The 22,438-nt window shown below is 38.0% G+C and overlaps 2 protein-coding genes across 4 annotated transcripts; one reads left to right on the top strand and one right to left on the bottom strand.

The window, feature by feature from the left end:
* The first annotated feature begins 400 nt into the window (after positions 1-400).
* Positions 401-13,526, top strand: LOC121238715 (protein FAR1-RELATED SEQUENCE 3-like). Of its 3 annotated transcripts, none has more exons than XM_041135703.1 (6): positions 401-641; positions 1,418-3,745; positions 3,842-3,931; positions 4,225-4,374; positions 5,333-5,448; positions 13,100-13,526. In XM_041135703.1, exons 2-5 carry the CDS (start codon positions 1,517-1,519, stop codon positions 5,441-5,443), a joined length of 2,580 nt encoding a protein of 859 aa, XP_040991637.1. In that variant the 5' UTR covers positions 401-641; positions 1,418-1,516; the 3' UTR covers positions 5,444-5,448; positions 13,100-13,526. The 3 variants fall into 3 exon arrangements, with proteins under 3 accessions (XP_040991637.1, XP_040991638.1, XP_040991639.1); XM_041135704.1 differs by having other exon boundaries at positions 13,155-13,526; XM_041135705.1 differs by lacking the exon at positions 5,333-5,448.
* An 878-nt stretch (positions 13,527-14,404) lies between these two features.
* LOC121238716 (serrate RNA effector molecule-like) lies at positions 14,405-21,600 on the bottom strand. Its single transcript, XM_041135707.1, has 12 exons — positions 21,064-21,600; positions 19,943-20,067; positions 19,600-19,657; positions 17,689-17,763; positions 17,505-17,579; positions 17,327-17,374; positions 16,981-17,049; positions 16,062-16,865; positions 15,927-15,972; positions 15,517-15,800; positions 15,237-15,416; positions 14,405-14,756 (listed from the first exon to the last, which is right to left on the bottom strand). Exons 1-12 carry the CDS (start codon positions 21,423-21,425, stop codon positions 14,696-14,698), a joined length of 2,187 nt encoding a protein of 728 aa, XP_040991641.1. The 5' UTR covers positions 21,426-21,600; the 3' UTR covers positions 14,405-14,695.
* Between the last annotated feature and the right edge of the window lie 838 nt (positions 21,601-22,438).

Below are 22,438 nucleotides of genomic sequence, written 5' to 3' on the forward strand. Positions count from 1 at the left end.
TATATAAATTTTAAATTTACTCAATTTTATAAAAAAAAAATACGCGAAGCTTGCATAATTGAAAATATTATATTTAGGTTTCGTTTGAAACCTCAACTCATCTTAACTCATCTCAACTTATCATTACAACTTTTTCAAATCTCAATACAAAATATAATAAACAATTCAACTTTTTTAAATCTTCAAATAATAATAATATTAAAAAATAATATTTTAATAATATTTTATCATCTCAACTCAACTCAACTCAATTCAACATCTAAACACATTCTTAATTTCAAGACTTTAGTAGCTTTTTTTAAAAAAATTATTTGAAAAAAAAAAAAACCATGTATCCGACCCGGACTCGGTAATGAAACGATATATACGTGCAAATAGTAAAAGCACGGTGGTGAAAACGTCAACCGAAAACGAAAAGGGAATTAACAAACGAGAATAGTTGTGCCTTTCTGGCTTCTCATTCCTACCACTCTCTCTCTCTCCATTCCTCGGCTGCTCCGTGAGATCGGAGCTCCGACCCCACAAGTCGTAAACCCTAGCACAGCTGACGTACTTACCCACAAGATACTGAACAACAAAGCAAGCGTTTCATACAAATCCCAAAACCGGGCTCAATTGCGCTCTTACCCGGCAACACGCAGGTGAGTTCTTTTTCTTTTCTTTTCTTTTTTTTTTCCTGGATTTCTTTCGAGTTTGAACCCATTTTGTGTTCGGAATCTTAGCAACTGGGATTCTTTTGTTTACTACAAGCTGAAAGACTTTGTTTTGGGCAACGCATTCGTTTTTATTCCTTTTTTCAGAACTGAAGGTAGGGGGTGGGAATTCTGCTTTTGGAAATTTTGGAAGCAGAACAAACGCGTTTGTGAAAACAAAGACTTGGGATTAAGTGCCATGATATTTCATTTTTCTTGTAGACTTCTTGGGGAAATCTTTTCCTAGGTTCTCTCTGTGTCGACTGTCTGAAGTTACAATGTGTATGTGGAAGCATTTAACGTATTGTAATTAATTAAAGCGGAGACTCGGATAATGCTTACTTCGAACTGCTGAAAATAATTATTATCAAGTATAAATGTTCAGGCCTTGGTGCTACTGTTCATATCGTATTCGCTTTTATCAATTTGGATCCAATTGTAATTCGAAGGTATAGAATGAAATAAGTGTGGACTTGAAATCTGTTCCTCAGATTCTCATATCAGGGTCCCGATTATATATATATGTATACTTATATGTTTTTGTTGTCATTTGTTTTTTGCTCTTCCTCCTTGAAGTATATCCAAAGACAATATCAGTCATCAAAACTGATATCTGGCCTTTTTTTCTTTAGTTATTTTTTAATTATGTCCCAATGAAAAAATATTTCTTTGGCCAATGGTTTTCTTTACATTAATATTTTGCTTTACTTAATGGGGTACTGCAGGATGCTTAAACTCTTGCCTCGTTGGGGATAATCATGAGGACATGTTTGTAGTCTTCCAGAGGAGACTACACAAGTGCTTATATTATAAACTCAACAAACATGGATATTGAAGAAGTACATATTGATGGAGAGAATGGGGTAAATCATGTTCCTGGAAATGCTGAACCCAATAAAGGTGAGAAACAGAATGTAACTCGGAATTCTACAGGGATAGAAGTAATAAATCAGGATGATGATGCAATTGGTAAACCACATGTGGGCATGGAGTTTGAATCAGAAGATGCTGCAAAGACTTTGTATGATACATATGCCCGGCGCATGGGTTTCAGCACCCATGTTGGTCAGTTCAGTCGGAGTAAGCCTGATGGGCCAATTGTAACTTGGGAATTTGCATGTTCCAGGGAGGTTTTTAAAAGGAAGAATGTAGAAAGCTGCAATGCCATGCTTAGGATTGAGAGGAGGGATTCAAACAGTTGGGTGGCGACAAAATTTGTTGAGGACCATAAACATTCCATGTTGTCTCCCAGTAAGGTCCATCCCTCCAGGCCCCATAGGCATTTTGCTGGTACTACGAAGAATGTTTTTGATACGTTGGATGCTACTAGTGATGTTTACATTTCTGCGGATGGCAATAATGCACCTTATGAACCACATCGAGTAGTTAGGAGTGCCTCCCCCGGAGAACCAAATCACCCAGCCAGAGCTTTTGGGCCTGTAAATTACATTAGACCTTCTACCAGAAGGAGGACCCTTGGTAGAGATGCTCAAAATCTTCTAAACTATTTCAAGAAGATGCAAGCTGAAAGCCCCGGCTTCTATTATGCGATACAGCTTGATGATGATAACCGCATGACTAATGCCTTTTGGGCTGATGCACGATCAAGGAATGCTTATAATTACTTTGGTGATGCAGTAATTTTTGATACGATGTATAGACCAAATCAGTACCAGGTTCCATTTGCTCCCTTTACTGGTGTAAATCATCATGGCCAAATGGTGTTGTTTGGTTGCGCTTTACTTCTGGATGAGTCTGAGTCTTCCTTCACATGGCTGTTCAAAACATGGCTATCTGCAATGAATGATAAGGCTCCTGTTTCTATAATCACAGACCAAGATAGAGCAATACAAGCAGCGGTTGCTCAGGCTTTTCCAGAAACTCGGCACTGTATTTGTAAATGGCACATCTTAAGGGAAGGCCAAGAAAGGTTGGCTCATGTATACCTTGCTCATCCTTCCTTCTATGGAGAGCTGTATAGCTGCATCAACTTGTCTGAGACGATTGAGGATTTTGAGTCATCATGGGACACTCTCCTTGATAAATATGATCTGCGAAAAAATGAGTGGCTTCTGGCAGTGTATAATGCTCGCAAGCAGTGGGCCCCAGTATATTTTCGTGGCACTTTCTTTGCTTCTCTTTCTTCAAGCCAAGGTGTTAGCTCCTTTTTTGATGGTTATGTTAATCAGCAGACTACCATACCTCTTTTCTTTAATCAGTATGAAAGGGCTTTGGAACATTCATTAGAAAAAGAAATAGAAGCAGATTATGATACAATTTCCACCACACCAGTACTGAAGACACCGTCACCAATGGAACAACAAGCAGCAAACCTCTATACCAGAAAAGTTTTTGCAAAGTTTCAGGATGAATTAGTTGAGACCTTTGCATACACTGCAAATAATATTGATGGTGATGGGATGGTCAGTAAATACAGGGTTGCAAAATATGAGCATGATCACAAAGCATACATAGTCAATTTAGATGTTTCTGAGATGAAAGCAGGTTGCAGCTGTCAGATGTTTGAATACTCGGGCATACTCTGTAGACATATATTGACTGTCTTCACTGTAACGAATGTTCTTACCCTTCCCGTGCATTACATATTGAAGCGATGGACAATAAATGCCAAATCTGGGGCTGGATTACATGAACATAATGCAGATCCACAAGGTATTGAGACTCTCAGCTTGCGCTTCAACAATTTATGCCAGGAAGCCCTTAAATATGCAGAGGAAGGGTCAATTGCTGTAGAGACTTATAATGCAGCGTTGAGTGTTCTGAGGGAGGGTGGGAAAAAGATTGCTGTTGTAAAGAAAAGTGCTGCTAAAGCCGCACCTCCTAGTTCTCATGGCAGTGGATCCATACAGGAAGACAGTAGCAAGAAAACCCCCAAGTTAATTCCTGAAATGACACCATCATTATGGCCTTGGCAAGAAGCAATGCCTCATCGCTTCAATCTGAATGATAAGGGAGTTCCTGTTGATGATTCGAACCAGCCCAGTATGGCTCCTGTCTCCATTCAACGGGATGGTGGCAACCCTGATAACACGGTATGAATCGCCTGAGATCTACAGAATTCTTGCTTGAAAGGAACTTTTTAGTATACTCTGATGATAGGTATATTTAAATGTCAATTATTTATATAGGTGGTTCTGACTTGTTTCAAGTCCATGACTTGGGTGATAGAAACCAAGAATTCTGCACCAGCTGGTAAAGTAGCTGTCATTAACTTGAAGGTACTCTTCTCACAACTTGTTAATATATATCTGTCACGCTTACAGTCTTAGACTGAAACTGTACCTGTAAAAGATAGTTTTGGGAATGAAATGTATCCTTTAGTTTTGGAAGAGATTAGTAATCTTGAAGAAACTGTTTAATATTTTTTCGGTCTCCATTAAACCTTAAACCTTTTAATGAATATTTCGTGATTTTGCTTTCTTTACTCCTAATGCAAAATAGATGAACTATTATATGTTGCTCTTAATGTTATTGTCTTTCTTTTTGTAATTTCAATTTACCTATGCATTAGTTGCAAGATTATGGCAAGAACCCTTCGGGAGAGACAGAGGTACAATTTAGGGTAACAAGGATCACACTTGAGCCTATGTTGAGATCCATGGCCTACATTAGTCATCAGCTATCAGCACCAGCCAATAAAGTTGCCGTTATAAATTTAAAGGTACCAGTTTTTATGTTGATTTCGTTCACCACTCTGTTCTATTAAATAGAAACTCAGTATACACTATGAGTTGCAATTCGAAATTGCTTAGTTTCAAATTGCAGTGCTAACGTTCATTGAAAATGTACATGGTCTAGACAGTGGTTACAATCCTATGTTACCTAGATTGGGAATGGTTATGTAATATGCACTTACAAAAAAAAAAAAAAAAAAATTAATGTAATATGCCATTTACCCCATAATATGGTTGTTGGGATCGGTTTGTGTACAGTTTACATAGATTGTTTATTTAGAAGTTAGAATGTTGTAAGGTAGCCTGTAGTTATATTAACTTGAGTTGTATCTTTTTTTTTCCAAAGAACTTTGTAATCTTAAATGGTTTTAAATTACATTTAATATCATACCTTCAACCAAGCAAAAAAAGGGAGAAGAAAACTTTCAGATGGTGAAATTTCATGTCCTGTAATGAAAATGTCTCTCATTTTGGTGAGAGGATCCTGATCTGACTCCCAATCACAATTGGCCAGGTAGTCGTGAGCTGTGGCACCACCCATACGTATTGGGATTCTAAAGCCATACAAGCTAATTGTTTCTTATACTTTGACATAATAATTGTAATCGCATGTGAGAATATGTATCTTCTTGTTTAGCGGTTTGCTACACATGGTGAAATCAAGAAAAGAAAATTTTGGTGAATTTCACCGCTTCCAATGGGGTTGTGTATCCGTAGTTATACTTTGGTGAACTTGCAAATCAGTTAGAGGCATCATTTCCACAAAGGCACACATATTATGTCTTCTAGTGTTCTTTTATTGCTTTAGGATATACCAAGCTCATAATGTTTCACTTTCTCTAGTTGTATGTCACTACATTTTTTTCCATGTTTTAGAATAGTTGCATGACTTTCAAGTGCTATCAGCTATGTACCGTGTGAAATCTTGTTTTTGTGCTTGATCAGCTCCAAGACACAAAAACAACTTCTGGGGAAACAGAGGTGAAATTTCAAGTGTCCAAAGATACGCTAGGTTCCATGCTAAGATCAATGGCCTATATCCGTGAGCAGCTTTGAATGCTGTAAGCATATTCTTCTCAGTACTCTTAGTGGTCAAATAAAGAGCATTACTGTTTAGTTGTCTCAAAGGATGATTTGGAGTTTGTCTATATGGCTTATTCATTTATGATATACGTAATTTTCATGAACTAAATTTATTGCTAAAAAAACTAAAGTTATTAGAGAAAGATAATGAGTTCCAGAGGTGTTGGATGCATCATGTACAACATTGGGGATGACTCGATGGACATCATCAAATAAAATTTACCAAGTTTAGCAGTTCCAGTTTTAACAAACAACACATTTTGACTCAGTGCTTCTCTAATTAGTGCCTTATATATAACATGGTGCAATTGATATACTACCTGGAGCGAGCATACAGCATCATACACTATTGCAGTTTTTTTTTTTCAATATTCATTTGCCATGAATTGCTTTGGATTATTGTTGGTCCATGTCACTGTTGTGCCTTCTCATTTGTTCATGAGGATTGTTTCCCAAAAAAGATCATTGTATCTATCAGATTAACCGAATGCCTCTCACCATTGTGAGAATTTCATTAAATAGAATCTGGTAGCTATACATGGAAACTCTATATATGGAAAACTAGCTATACATGGAAACTCTAGCTGTACACAACCATACAATTACAGCTATACACGGCAAAGCTAAGAAAGGAAATTAATTTGTATAGCTAATGTAAATAAGGTAAGAAAGATAGAATCTTCCAATCATAAAATCAGCCGATCCCATTGACATCCCCCCTCAAATTGATGCGGGCTGATCAAGAAGCATCAATTTGCCAACTAGAAACTGATGTCGTGGTCGAGGCAAAGTTTTGGTGAAGACATCAACAGTCTGAATAGCCGTAGATATATGAGGAAAGCGTAAGTATTTTCTCGTCATATGCCTCACAAATGTAGCGATAATCGACCTCTATGTGCTTGGTGTGTTCATGGAAGACCAGATTGGCAACAATCTGAATAGCACTAGTGTTGTCGGTATAAAGAAGAGTAGGCTTGTTCTAAGTGAAACCAAGCTCTCCCAACAACCCACGAAGCCAAACAATCTCAGAACAAGCAGAAGACATGGCACAATACTTGGAGACTTAAGTCTATTTCTTACTTTTCCACGATATAAGTGCATTGCCAAGAAACATGCATCAATCAGCATCACTATAAGCCACCAACTGAATTGGTGATGCTATAGGAAAGTAAAGACCACGATTAGAAGTACCCCTTAGGTACCGGACAATGCGACGAACAGCAGCCAAGTGTGGAAGACGAGGGAGTCTGCATAAACTGACTAACCTATTGAACTACAAAAGAAATGTCAGGCTGTCAACCAATTGTCGATAGAGAGAAGGATTGGGTGAAAGCTCACCCGCATCCTTATGATGCTTCACATTCACCTCCATGGGAGTTTGAACAGAACTCCCTTCCTGAAGACCTGCCAATGTAATCAACTCATGAGCATACTTGTGTTGATATAAGAAAGTACCAGCAGGAGTAGATTTCACTTCAAGACCTAAGAAATACTGCAGAGGGCCTAAATCCTTCATATGAAAAGAGGCTTTGAGATGTTGTGGGAGCTGCGAAATGAATACGGAATCGGTCCTTGTAATAACGATATCATCCACATAAACCAGAAGCAACACAATACCACTTGCCGTCTTGCGCAAAAATAAGGAAGAATCGTACTGGCTCTGGACAAAGGAAAAATCAAGTAAAGTAGACCGGAACTTATCAAACCAAGCTCGAGGAGCTTGTTTCAACCCATAGAGAGACCTTTTTAATCAGCACACATCTGAAGAAGAAGTAACAAACAAGCCCTGTGGTGGAGTCATATAGATTTCTTCCTTAAGATCACCATGCAAAAATGCATTCTTGACATCCATCTGCTGCAGAGGCCAACCCTTTGAGGCACCTATGGCTAAGATGGTTCGTACGTTAGTCATTTTAGCCATAAGAGCAAAGGTCTCCTCATAATCCACCCCATACTCCTGCCGGTTGCCAAGCGCCACCAACCGTGCTTTATACCTGTCTAGAGAACCATCAAACTTTAGCTTGATGGTGTATACCCATTTACACCCAATGGGCTTAACACCAAATAGACAAGAAACAATATCCCAAGTATGGTTCTTCTACAAAGCTTGTAGTTCTTCATCCATAGCCTTTACCCAACAAGCTTGCATAGCTGCCTAAAAGTAAGAATTGGGCACACTGATCTGAGCTAAAGTCGCATTAAGTGACGTGTGGGAAAAGCCATACCTTTCTGGTGGATGAGAAGGTCAGGAGGATCGCTAAGGAGCAGAAGCTTCAGGAACAGATGCCAGATCATAGTCGGGAAGGGGTGGTGATAGAAGTGGAGGTTGCCGTCTCTAATAAACAACTCTTGGTTTAAAGGGCTCAGCAAGCCAAGATACATGATCAAAATTAGAAAGCATAGCCAGATCAGAACTAGAAACAACATGATTTTGAAAGAAATATTGATTCTCAAAGAAGATCACATTCCTAGAAATGCGAATGCAATCAGCCGCAGCATCAAAGCACAAAACTTTTTTGAGGCACACTATATCCCAAGAAAGCACATTGAACAACAAGTTTGTGACATTCATGAGAAGGTAGATGAACAAAGCACATACATCCAAATGTATGCAAGGCTTGATAACTAGGATGTGAACCGAACATACGATAATATGGTGACTGAAAGTCCAAAATATGAGATGGCAGACGATTAATCAGATACACAGCAGTGGACAAAGCTTCCACTCAAAACTTGGGAGGAACAAAGGATTCTAAGCAAAGTCCGAACAACATCTAACAGATGACGATTCTTGCGTTCAGCCATACCATTCTGTTGAGGTGTACAAGGGCAAGAACGCTGAGAAATAATGCCTTTCTGCTGCAAAAATGCTTGGAAAGCATAATACATATACTCACCACCATTATCTGATCTCAAAACCTTAAGACATGTAGAAAATTGGTTCTCAAGATAGGCAACAAAGGTCTGAAAAACCTAAAGCACCTCCCTTTTAGAACGGAGGAAATACACCCAAGTAAAATGGCTATAATCATCAATGAACGTCACAAAATATTTATAATGGACATGCAAAACAATTGGTGTAATACTCCAAACATCACTATCAATAACATCAAAATATTTAGGCCTAATTTGGATACCGGGATGAGATGTTTTCATCTCATCTGAAGCTGTACAGAAGTAAGTTTTTCGTAACCAAACAATGATGTTGAGTTTTTCGTAACCAAACAATGATGTTGGGCATCTTTATTTCATCTCAACCTTCTCTGACGTTCTCAACAAAGAAAAGAAACCTGACATTAGAACAGTAAAAAGTAAAGTCTAAACAGTGAAAAGCCACTGTCTTCACTGAGCCCGTCATCCTCCTCTGGCATTCTTTTGTTTTTTTTTTTTCCTTCTCATTTTGAATCCACACCAAACGCCATTTTCGAACCCAGCCAAAACCCCTCCAACATACATTTTATTAGGAAATTCGAACCTAATTAATTTGGAAAAAAAATCTACAACACTTTAATACATATAATTATCTATTACAATTATGGGTGAAAACCAACATCGTCGGCGCGGTTTTTGGGCAAAACTGACGCTGACCGACGTCTGGAAAAATGGGGGAGGCGCCGACCATAACCGGTCGATGGGGAGGAGGACACTGATCGAGGCGGTTCTCGGTCGGCATCGGTTCTCGGCGGTTATACTGAGAGAATAATGAGAGAGAGAGAGAGAGAGAGAGAGTTGCATAATCAAATTCGGGAAGAAGAAGACTCTTATCGAAATGACGCTGTTCCAGACTTATTATTTTTTTCTTACGTCCTTAATAAAAAGACGCCGTTTGGTTTAATGCCAAACGGCATCGTTTCTAGTATCTGTTGTAATACTTATTAACTAAAACGACGTCGTTCCACTTTAACTTTAGTGGAACTGCGTTTGTTCAATAAGGGTATATTAAAAAAAAAAAAAAGATTTTATTATATCGGTCGGTTCAGCAGTCCGGTCCAGCTTCAAACCGAGACCGAACCGCTGAACGTCGGTTTCTTGAAATTTCCACCGCACGCCGACCGTTTCTCCACCGGTTCAGGCCGGTTCCTGACGTGGCCGGTCGGTTCGCGTCGGTGGCGGCCGGTGCCGTCGGTTTCTATACAGCCCTAATTACAATAATCAAAATTATTGTAATTTATAATTAGAATAAAAAATTCCGAATTTCCTATATATAGAAAAATAACTAGGTCATAATTAGAATAATATTCTAATTTATAATTAGAAACACAAATTTCGAATTTCCTATATCTTAGAAAAATAAATAGGTCATAATTAGACTAATATATTTTACAAAGAGAATTTTTTTTGGGGATATATAGCATAATTTCATCCATTTTGGGATTTAAGTTGAATTTTTATACATTATTTTAATATTACTCATCAATATTACCTTTTTATTAATATATTCATTATTATATAATCAATAATTATTAAATCATATCCAATCATTGGTGGGACCCACCACTTTATCAAATCCTAAAAAGTCAAAACTATCTCATCTCATCTCACTATCCAAACATACATTTTTTTACAAACTATCTCATATCATCTTAACTCATCTCATCTCATTACTATTCAAAACATCTCATCTGAACTGTATAACCAAACGAAGCTTTAGTAGCACGACTACCATGCATAGGGAAAGGAAGAATTTTGCTTTTGCCAAGTTTGCAAAAAGTACAATCAATAGACAAGCCATGAGTAGAAATCTGATTTTTATTGCCCAGAAAACCATGCTTAAACAAATGATGTAAAATCAGAGAATTGGGATGGCCTGATTGCTTACAGTACTACAAGCCAAAGATAAAGCGCTAGGAATAGGAAATTATAGAGGAAACAATCGCCCCACTTTAGACCCCTTCGCGATCACCTTCCCCAACACCTAATCCTGCACAAGATAACCACCACGAGAAAAAGAAACGTTACAGTTATTATCCACTAGTTGTCCAACTGAAATCAAATTAGCAGATAACCGAGGATACACAAACACGTTCTGGAAGGGAGGTCCAATATCACCAACTGCATTAATAGGTAGGTGACTCCCATTTGCAATCTGAATGTATTGAGGACCATTATAACTCCAAACATTAAGCAATGATTCAGACTGACCAGTCATGTGATTGGAAGCTCCAGAATCAACAAACCAAGGAGATGAGACTGTCTTACCATTACCTTGAAGTCCAAATGCAGAAAAGGCTGAGATGATCATCTGCTGAACCATCTCAGGAGTGAGGACAGCCTAACTAGTACTTGTTGTAGTGACTGTCGGAGCTACAATAGGTGAAGATTGGACAGCAGCTTGAAAGGCCTGTGTGTGCCGATTTTGAGGACGGATTGAACACTCTTTAATGATGTGCCCCGGTTTATTGCAATAATTACAATATGGCTTTGTGCGGTTGGTAGCAATATGGCCAAATTCTTTGCAACTGTAGCACTGGATTTGACCTTTTCCTCTTCCTCTTCCTCTTCCCTAGGCTGCATAGGCGACATTCACCATCTCTGAATGCAGCCTCTCTTGTCCCATTCCTGCCTGAGTAGCCAATCTCTGTTCTTCCCGCAACAACACTCCAAGACAAACATCCAATGTAGGAACTGGATTTCGGTTTAATAACCCAGCCCGTGTAGCCTCATATGCTGGCCTCAATTTCATCAGAAATTGATCACGTCTACTCTCCTCATGAACCGTCTGAAGTGCGGACAGCGCCTCTTTGGGTACCTTAGCTTGTATAATACCCGAATATTCGTTCCACAAGTTCAAGAAACCAGAATAATACTGCTCAATAGAAAGGTTACCTTGACTGAAATTTGCTATCTCCAATTCCAACTGAAAACGGCATGCATTGTTGTCTTGATTATATATCTGCCCTAGATATTCCCACATCTCTTTAGCTGTAGAAAAAGACCTCAAGTTGTTCACCATATGTGGTTCAATGGAGCCCAGCAGCCGAGAGACAATGTGTGCATCCTTTGCCCCCCATGTGCCGAGTTCCTTGGGGTCTTTAGAGGCTGAAGACGTCCCATCAATATGTCCCCACAGCTCCTTTCCTTTCACAAACATCTTAAACCGAAACTCCCAACCAAGATAGTTCTTGCCATTGAAACGAATAATAGAGTTTTCTCCAGACATTATGAAGACAGAAATAGCCCAGAAAAAAACACCGTAAAAGAGCCTAAAAGCTGATAACAAACCTCCAAATAGTCTAAGAATATCGAGAATCAAAGATCTCCAAGAGCCGAGCAGCAAAGAATCCCAAAGAAAATTCCAAGATAGCACCACATATGTGCTGCCGCAACCACCAGAAAAACAAGAACCCAAAAAAAAATCTGGGCTAGAGTCCGAGAGCCCCTAGGGCTAAATCCGAGAAACCAAAAAAAAAAGGAGGAAGCGTGTATACTCTAGGTTCAGAACACAAGCTCTGATACCATATCAAATTGACCAAATGCCTCTCACCATTGTGAGAATTTCATTAAATAGAAAAGTCTGGTAGCTATACATGGAAAACTAGCTATATGTGGAAACTCTAGCTATACACAACTATACAATTACAGCTATACACGGCAAAGCTAAGAAAGGAAACTAATCTGTACAGCTAATGTAAATAAGGTAAGAAAGATAGAATCTTCCAAATCATAATATCTGCCGATCCCATTGACAGTATCCAGCAACATTCTGGCATAGGAATTTTGATTATTAAAATAATATATCAGAATTTAAAAAGTGGTTACTCAAATGACGTTTGGATATTCCAATCCTAATTAGAATGGGTTGTTAGATGAGGTCACTGGTTCAAGTTTAGCAGAGTGCTCGAGTTACTTACCAATCAAAAAGTTCTAAGCTAGTTGACTTCTCTTCTATTTTCTCGCCCAAAAGAACAGGTGTGGAGTAAGGCTAGTTATTTTTACCCCTCTATATTAGCAGGGTATCAACAGGCCTGAGCCAATTCCAGCCCTCCAAGATGTAGTACCTTCTTTTCGATATCCCAAAAATAAGGAGTTTTCAACCCTTATGAAACATGTGTAAAAGCCTGCATTGAACCTGAAATCACTTTTATGACAATTAGAGGTTACATTACTAGGGTGGGTTTTGATAAACTATACAACAAGATTCTGCAACCATAAAATGAATTGTCCAGTACAGGGAGAATAGGAAAAAAAAAAAAAGACCAAGTGCATCTCTCTCTCTCTCTCTCTCTCTCCCTCTCCCTCCCCCCTCCTACTTTTTTTTTTTTTTTTTTTTAGACTCTGTTGTAATTACTATTTCTGGTTTAGAATTCTTTATTTGAATTTGAACTACTTATATGAGCCAGTATGGAGCAGGTGCAGATCTGTTTTGCTTGGCTCGAATATCTAAATTACCCATACTTTAGGTCACGAGACCTTCAAACTTGATTTTTGCCTAGTTAAGCCTGTTTGGTTAGGTAGGCTGGAGTTGCCCCATAATTTGGCTGATTTAATAGTTGTGATTCGTGTGAATTCTCTTGGAAGGATATCTTTTCTGCTCTTTTTCTCTTGCTTGGCAGAAATAATGTGCTTGTTTTTTATATGTGCACTCCACTCTTTAATAATATGCCTTTTCTTTGGGCCTTTTATATGTAGCTTGAAAAAGAAGCTTTTACCTGGTAAGGTGATTAATTTCGTGCCATGGCTACAGTGCATCATTCCAACGGCGGCAAAATCTTCACCACGGGTCTGGAAGTTCCCTTGAGACCAGTAATCATTCCAGACCTATCATTCTTGGAAAATGCAGTAGAAATAGGGATGTTGAAAGTGCTCCTTGTTTATAACATTCATGTACCATGTTAATACCATCTAGGTGTTCCATTGAAGGAATTGGTTTTTACTTGTAGTTAGGGTTTGTTAGATCTTTTCCATTCACCACATTCGGATTTGAGTTAGGCTTAGTCAGTTATATCCCTAACTAGAAGACACACGGTTTCCATGTAAGCATGTGTTGGAAACTCACTTGTATATGTAATTGTGAACATCCAGATCTTTACCCAGTGAGCATTGCATATATTCTGTATTTTGGCTGCTGGAAACTTTTTAACATGTTTTTCTCGTTGGAACGAACCTGTGATGCTTCAGCTTCTCTTCTTCAGATAACCTATAGCTCTAGAAGGCTTGAGATGTCAACTCTTTTATTACAATTTTCTCAGATATATAAAAACTAATGAATAGGGCATCTGTTAAGTTTGACCGAAATGCTTCCGACGCTCTAAAAAAATAATGGAATTTCAATAACTTGAAGAAGCATAGTTTATATTCAGCAAATGATATGTAAAACGAACCATATATAAATATATCACAGTCAAGACTGCAACTTCCAAAGAAAAAACAGTTCTCAAGACTGCATTTTTTTTAAAAATGCACATTTAAAAAAATGTCTTTTGAGTGCACATACCCCTATGTTTTGGACAGATTGAAAAAGAAAAAAGAATGGTGTGGAGCCCTGAACGAAGAACTGCCAAGAAGATAACTTCATTTAACGAAGTTGCTGGTTTGATTGGGGGCCACTCTGAGATTTGAATCATGTTGGTAGGATATATTGCTTGAATGCTCTTATGGCATGGGAAGGAGATGAGTATGATTGGGAGTTAGTAGGACTTTGAAAGTGGTGCCATTTACGGCTGATGTTGCATTTGATTATTCTACCCTCTCATCTCAATTCTTCATCTGTCTCCGACATGACACCAAAGGATTAAGGATGGGTAGAGAACTTAAAAGAGTAAAGAACCCTAGATTGTATCAATCCCACTACGCAAAAAAAAAATAATAATAATCACACAATATACAAAGCTCCTCCATTCACAAATATCTTCATTTCTGGCCAGACATTCACAAAAATTTTTGAATTCAAATTGTATCAACAGAAATCAACAAACCCTGCTAGTGCAATACACATTGAATAATCTATAATGTTCTTTATTTACCAGATAACATGGCAAATTAAGAAATCTAACGGCCTACAATCTGGAAAAAACTGGTAGTATATGTCAAGTCATCAGCTCAGGTCCCCAAATACTGTAAGTGAAAGTCAAAACAAACAGTAGCGATAAATTATTGGTACAAATAGGAGCTACCACTCTCAGATTGAAGCCACACAATTCTAATGTCAAAAGAAGATCACTCTAATTCGATGAAGAGATCCCAGGTAGTCCTGCACTTGGGGGAAAAGACTAATCTACTGAGGCTTTACAAACTCCGATAGTCTATCACTGTGACTTCATCCTCCGGAGCATCCAAGTCTTGATAACTGCACCACCACCACCACAATCATGTAAAATACAAAGAAGCACATTCTCACGTACCAAGTTACAAATCACGGGCCACAAAAAGAAAAAAAAAAATCTATTTTTTTAAATTAATGGAATTTAACAATCTAGTGGTGCCATCCCCAAGTTCTGCACTAGATTCTTTGGCATCAACATTAAGAGCCAAGTTCTAAAAGAAGAAATCTAAAGGTGCACAAATCACCAGTAGTGGCTTCTTGCCACTGTTGGTTGACGCCAAAAAGTTGTGAGAGAACACTTTCTTCACAACATTGGTAAAGTATGAAACTGGTATTGACATTAATTTAATTATTATCCCCTAATCAATTAATTTTCTGACAATAACATAATACAACAAAGCATCACTTGCATTCATACAGGAGGGGGATTGAGCAACGAAGTTATTGGTTTTATCGGGGCTAATTGACAGCCCAGAAACATAGAAAGTCCAAAAAAATACACACCTTCGCATCCGGCGAGGATCGGGTCTAAAGGCAGGGGGAACAAGAATTGGTGTTGGCCCTCCAATACTAGGACCAGGCCGCATTTTCCTACCGCTTCCATCATACGAGGATGGGCCCCCCTGCTCCCGTAACATCTGCATTGCAACTTCTGGGGGAGCAGGAACAAAGGGTCCCAAAGGCCTGCAATAATTAGTTCATGTAAGGTTTAAGATAAATTGCAACATTAAATATAAGTTTTTCGTAACAAGAACGTAAAGCATTGTATCAGAGGGCAACCAACCCGGCACCAGGAACAGGCATAAATACTGGTGGAGTAATATCTGAGGGAAAGGGGCCAACAGCATTCATGCCCTGCCCGCTGAATGCATCATACATTGACTCGTCATGATTCCCCACTTCGAGGATGCCAGGTTTAGACTGTCGATCACGGGAAGGGGAATTATCAGTCCTATCAAACCGTTCGCCATCATTAACCCTATCAATCCGTTCATGATCCCTCCGATTGCCACGATCATCTCTCAGTCGACCCTCCAGACCCAATCTCCGCCTCTGTGGCTTGTCCTTCTGAAATAGTACATGTAATTTATGATATAAGGTAAAGAAGCATTTCGTCAATCACACAAGACATGAATAATTTATTTACAGTACTTTTATTGGGCCTAGATAAGAAACAGCCTGGGCAAAGGATACCTGAGGTTGCTGCATGACAGGTGTTCCACCCGGAGCATCTGGGTCACTGCATATTAATGAAGCAACATCATCTCATTGATAAAATACTGCTGACGTATAAAATCAACAAAAAAAAAAAAAAAAACTTAAACTTACTTCATGTAGTTTTGAAAATAAAGATCCTCACGCACTTTTGAAGTCAATTCCATCACAAGTTCAGGGTGCTTAAGCTTCAGATGTTTATGCACAAATTCAGCAGCATGGAAAAGCTTTGTACAGCCCTTAGCTCCACAGCCATACTTCCATCCATACTTCTCATCTCTTATTTTCCTTACATGTGGATCTAAAACTTCAACAGCTGCTGCATCTATCTTCTCCTTTGCAGTCATTACTTCCAAGGGGTCCAGACCTCTCAGCCTTTCTTGCCAAAATGAGTCCAGTTTCTTTTCCCAGTCAGCCCAAGATTTAGTTGTTTCTTCATAACTCTTTCCTTCTGGCCTTACATGCCTAAAGCCCTTGGCTTCATTAGTTTCAGCCATGCCATAGTAATCTAAACCATGTATGCGCCAAAGATACGTAATGAGTGTGTCCAGAAGCTCAACACCCTCTAGGCCCTTAACAGATGCTAAGCCTCGTATAATAATAATCGGACCAACAGATCCACCGTGCGACTTATCACTGCTGGTCTTATCATGATCCATACTGCGTAACACATTCTCTTCAATTCCTTTCTCAGAATCGAGCTTGCGCACAAGGGCCTGGGCTTGTTCAATATCTGCCTGTATTCGTCTAGGCTCAGAACTGACAGGGGGGGCCTTTGGAGCAGCTGAAAAATCATTTTCTTTAACTGGTCCCCTACCATGTCTTCGTCGTTTACCACCAGCCTCTGCTTCATCATCTGAGTTCTGATCACTCGCTAGCCCTGATTTGTTTGATGACAAAGCATTAACACCAGGATTTCTGCATCACAAAACCCAAAATGTATATCATAGTTAGGAGGATGCAAAATTGCTGTTTTCTAACATTTTCTTTTCTTTTTTTAAAAAAAATTCTTTGAGGGGGGGAGAGAGAGTACAGGTCAAGTGTTCCACTCTGCAGATCAAGCATAAACTCCTTTGCTACCCGTCGAGCAGATTCATTCCTCCTATAAGGCATAGAAGTTAAAAGACCAAACAAGACTGTTGAATGAGTTTGCCCCGATAAATCCCTCTACAGTTATTAAGCCCACAAATGATTCCATTATAGCCAATATACATGTATGCGCATGCACAAGTGAATACCCATGCAGAGACAAAAAACCTTTACACACACATACCCTTTAACCAAACTAAGATCACTTTTTTATGTCATTCCAAGATAAATTGATGACAAAAACATTTTTTTGTTTGTCCTTGTTCCAGTAGATAATTTGTATGACTCACCTTTCAATGACAGCAAGTAAATTCGTTGGATGATACTTGTCTTTCAACCTTCATCAAAAGATAAACTTAAAATAATTAAATCTATAAACACAGTTGACATTGGAAAGCTAGTACATGGATGAACCAAAATGGTCAAAAACGAACCAGCTAAAATCAATCCCACAAAAACAGAACCTACCATTCCTCATCTTTATGAGCATCGAAGAAAGCACGTTTCTGAGTAGAAATGTACTCAGATTTATATTCTTGATACCTAAATGATACAATAAGCAAATTATTTACTGACCAAATCAACAGCCAATTAATTAGCAGGCGCTCAGATTAAAAAACCGCTTCAAACTTGTTTACTTTCCAGAATATACCTACGCTCGGCTTCAGCAGGTAAGATATCATCCTCAAGCTCCTGAATGAATTGCTTATAGGACATCAACCCTTCCCTGAAACAATTTATATGTTATTTTTTAGGAGTAATCAAAGATTTTCTTAAAAGATTAAAAGGCAGAAACAATATTTATATAGCACCATATTGATATATAAATCCGGACAACTAAAATCTTCATTAACCTAGACCACATGAAGTGCAGGCCACTATGTTGGTTCTAGAAGTTAAAAAAATTCAGTCAGGTCTTGGGTACTCCCGCTGTTTGAGTTCAACAAAAATAATTCACAAAGTCTTTGCAAGACAGGACAGACCAGAGGAAAGTGTCTTTAAAATTCCAATGCAGCTATATACTTATAGTTTTTAGGGGACAAAAAAGTTATATGCAGACAAGTTACAAGTAACCCTGTGTACATGGGCTATGCCTATCTTTCATTCATATCAATGAAACTTACTTCTTACTTATCAAAAAAAAAGTTACAAGTAAAATAAAAGGTCAAATTTTCCAAAAAATAAAAAATGCAACCTGCCCGCCGCCCAGTTGAGAAATACTATCGAATGCATTCACTTAAAGCTTAGTGAGGGGAAGCTCAACTTCTGATATCAACCTAATCCTTCTACCATTAGAATGTTCACATCTAATGCTAGTATACAATTTCAGTACAGCTATACATTTCAACTTCCTCTTTCTGATTCAAACTAATTCAACAACTGTCTTCACATTGCTGGAGGACCACAAAACTCTACAACCAAAAATTGCCCTCATCTTAATAGTGTGGTAATATATGGATTGTTCATTGCGACTTTTACACATAAAGACCGGCCAACATTAATCTTCTCTAAAAAAGTTCCAAAACGAGAGGATCTTTTCCAGTGCAGCTTTCATGGGGCACCTTAACACCCAATGTTTTCCCATCAGCATATTGTTCCATGTTGGCAATACTTTGAAGCCTGTAATTCTTTTAATTTTTCAAAGACGAGGAACTCCAAATACCATGCAAATGCAACATGCCTTCAACCCTGTTACCTGGACTCTTGTAATGCACCCCAATACAATTGGGGCCTATGATTCTTTTTTTTTTTTATGAAAAGAAATATTAAACCCCAAAAAATATGAGAATAACTTTTTTTGACCGGAAAACAAAATTTTATTGATCATAAGAATATAGACTATAATAACTATATAGAGGAAAGGAAAATTCGGACTTCTAATAGAGCAGAGCTCACTATTTAGATGATTGCTTTCGGCGGTATTCATAGTGCTTCTCTAAAATTTGTTGTGCAATTTTTTTGTGTAAAAAAAAATTTGTTGTGCAGTTTTATCTTGCTTTTAATCCTCAAGACTAATTTAGCACACATTCTGTGTGCCATATAACTCAACTTTTCCTAATAAATCTTACAAATTTTCATAATTTTTTTTTAAAATAGAACAAATAATGTTAATATCAACAAGAAGTACCTTCCTCGGTTCCTCCCCCACCTCCAAAAAAAAATGACTAATTAGGTTCCCAAGTCCCTTGTGTACTTGAGTCTAGCAAAGATATATGCCAAAGTCTATGCCAACACCTTCAATAGCTCCAAACCTCTATTTAAGAATCACGCAATTCAATTTTAAGCCTGAATGTGCGGCTCAAGATAGCCGCAAATATCTCCAGGACAATAGCTAAAAAAAGCAAATAAACTAGCATAATGTGGCATTCAACCATTTTTATATTTTTTTGATTGCCTCAGCCTTTCTGTCAAAACAACACAAATGGGTATAGCATGACATAGGCATTCCAAGACTTTCTTAATACAAAGAAAAACAGGAACACATCTAATCGAGCAAAAAAAGAAACACAGGAGCTAAATGTAGTTCCAGTAATGATCAAAAGCTGACATATAGAAATCTAACCGTTGTGTACTCCCTGTGTTTGATGAATCTGCATAACCAGCACGGTTTGATTCAAAGTCTGCCCAAAAAAATAAAAGAAAGAATAACCACAGACACACAACACGAGGACATGAGAAAATAATATGATAAGCATGACAAAACAACTGATACACGCACAAAGGTTATTTCATGGAACTTCCATTAATCCAGATTGGCTTTTTGTTCTCTACAACTTATCATTGCTTTATTCTGATATTTAAACTTTAGACAGACTGCACATTTTGCATATTGGTTTTGACTTAGATATGCGTGAAACAGAGATTTTATTTTCAAGAAGATGTATAAACTATCAAAACTTACATACCAGAAGGTCCATTTTGATATGTGCCTACTGAACGATTCATAAACCGACCATGAGATTTTTCGTCAGCATACCCAGGTCGTCCTCCCATCCCACGTTCATATCCACCAAGATAATCATAGCCAAACCTGAACCATCATTAAAATAACCAAATAAATATTATTTTCCCACTTCAAAACATTGGTCCACTTAAATTAAATATTATTTCATAAGCTAATTTATTAAAAGCTAATTAACATGCTAAATTCTGCAAATCAATCCTGAAGAATAAATGATGAGCGCCATAAGAATAGAGAAGTTCAACTAGTCTATGGAATAAGACCTCAAATAAAAAATATGAAGTGGGAAAATAAGAAAACAAGTGATATCACAAGATTGTAGGAAACAACTCAATGCTACCATGTGAAACACGTGAACTTTCTTGGTATACTTGAACATATACCTGAAACAAAGGGGATGAGAAAAGGGAAGAGGATTAGAACTTTCATGATTTGCTTTTAGCCCACTCTAGTTCCTAGCTTGTATTTAGGTGTTTTCTCTTGTATACTTGGGCTATGCCTATTTACTTGTCAATAAAGTTTTCTTATTACTTATCAAAAATAACGCCCATGTTTGCTCATCTGTTGCGGAAGTCATAACCAATCTATGTTAGCAACAGTGCCTTATGGCAATGCATGTGCCAATATTCCGACCCCTCCAACCCCTTTTTTAGCTGTAAGCAGGGTTGACATTTCCAAAAGAAAGTGGAAAGCATTGTGTTGTTCTTACAGTCGATAGATCCTAGCTCTCCCCAACCAATGATGACAAGGATAATCAAGAATCATAAAACGAGAATACGTTCCTACCGCCACTTTGCACACAGACTGTCCGTTCCCGTCCCTAAGGACCCTGAACTGTTGTTAACATATAGCAAGTAGGCCAATGGTTGTAGCCAACGTGGCACTTCAAGCCCCTTGATATAGAATGATGGGTAATTTCTATTCAGAAGCATAACATATGCAGGAACGGAGAAAATAATCCCCAAACACGAACATTAAAAAAAGCAGCACATAATCACTCAAACAAAACGATAATTAAAAACAGAGGAAGATGAATACAAGGGGGAAAAACATTTAATGTCCTACCTATCGTCCGGTCCATAACCGCGGGGGCTCCCACGCCTCGAGCGCTTAAAAGGCGGAGGAGAGCGTCGAGAAGGAGAGTACCGGCGGTCGCGGTAGGGAGTGGGGCTGGGGCTGCGGCGGCGCTTGTAGTCCCTGTCTCTCTCCCTCGGAGGAGGCGGGGGCGGGGGTGAAGACATGTTTCGGTCGTGGTAATCGCGGCGGTTCGGGGGGCGATCCAGGTCCCTCTCGTCCCTCCTGTCCCTCGAGTCTCTCTCCCTTCTACGAACCGGCGGGGGAGGAGGGGGAGGCGGCTGCTCGTCATTGGCGGAGGGCTTGGGGGACTGGTCGAGAGAGTCGCGGGGCATGTTCATGACTTCTGCCATGGATGAAGGATTTGAGGAGAGAGTCTAACCCCTAGAAAATGAATCTAATTCATTCAAAGATGAGAGGAAGGGGTCGAACTGGGAATTACAGATTTGGGTTAGGGTTTTTAGGTGAGAGAACGATTTGAGATCCTGTGGCGAGAAAGTGTCCGAAGTGATGTGAGAGCTGAGGCTTATATATAAAATTAATATATATAAATATATAGGTATAGTTTTCACAAAATAAATTTCTTTTACGCAATAAAAATTAAAAAATTAAAAACAAAGCATTACTTGCTATTTATTGATTTTTTATTTTTTATTTCTAAACTTCAAAATTTAGATTGGACATAGAACAACAAATAAAATAAAAAGGTGTTATAACATTTATTTGTTATTAAAATACTACTTTTATTATAAGATCTTGTATTTATTTACTTTCTTATTTTATTTTCTCTTTCTTTATAATGTTTTCTCTAGCTGTTCATAATATTCATTACATATAGAAACCTATTTTTATTTATTTTCAACAAAAATAATAATAAATAATACTAAACACGCAAGAAAACATTGGAAAAATAATAGATTAATTTAGGGCTCATTTGGATACAATAACCACCTCACCTCATCTCATCTCATATTATCATTATAATTTTTCTAAATTTGCAAACAAAATTTAATAAATAATTCAACTTTTTTAAATCTTAAAACAATACTAATATTAAAAATAATATTTTATTCAATTCAACTAAAATCATCACATCTCATCTCATCTCACTATTCAAACGAGCCCTTGAAAGAAGTAACCATGTTGCTAAGAAAAATGAGTAATATTGGGATTTATTAACCCTATTTTTGTGCCATGTGTATTACGGTTTGATGCATATGATTCATTAGAATTTTTCAATTGATAATTTGATATGTTTAGTACGTTCTTGTTGGATGCATGAATTTCTAATTAAATATCAGATTCTCATGCATACCAGAAAGATAAAATGAAAATACTATGTTTCATGTATGCCTGATTGTTATGA

Source organism: Juglans microcarpa x Juglans regia, chromosome 7D (genome assembly GCF_004785595.1).
Source record: "Juglans microcarpa x Juglans regia isolate MS1-56 chromosome 7D, Jm3101_v1.0, whole genome shotgun sequence".
Classification (NCBI taxonomy): Eukaryota; Viridiplantae; Streptophyta; class Magnoliopsida; order Fagales; family Juglandaceae; genus Juglans; species Juglans microcarpa x Juglans regia.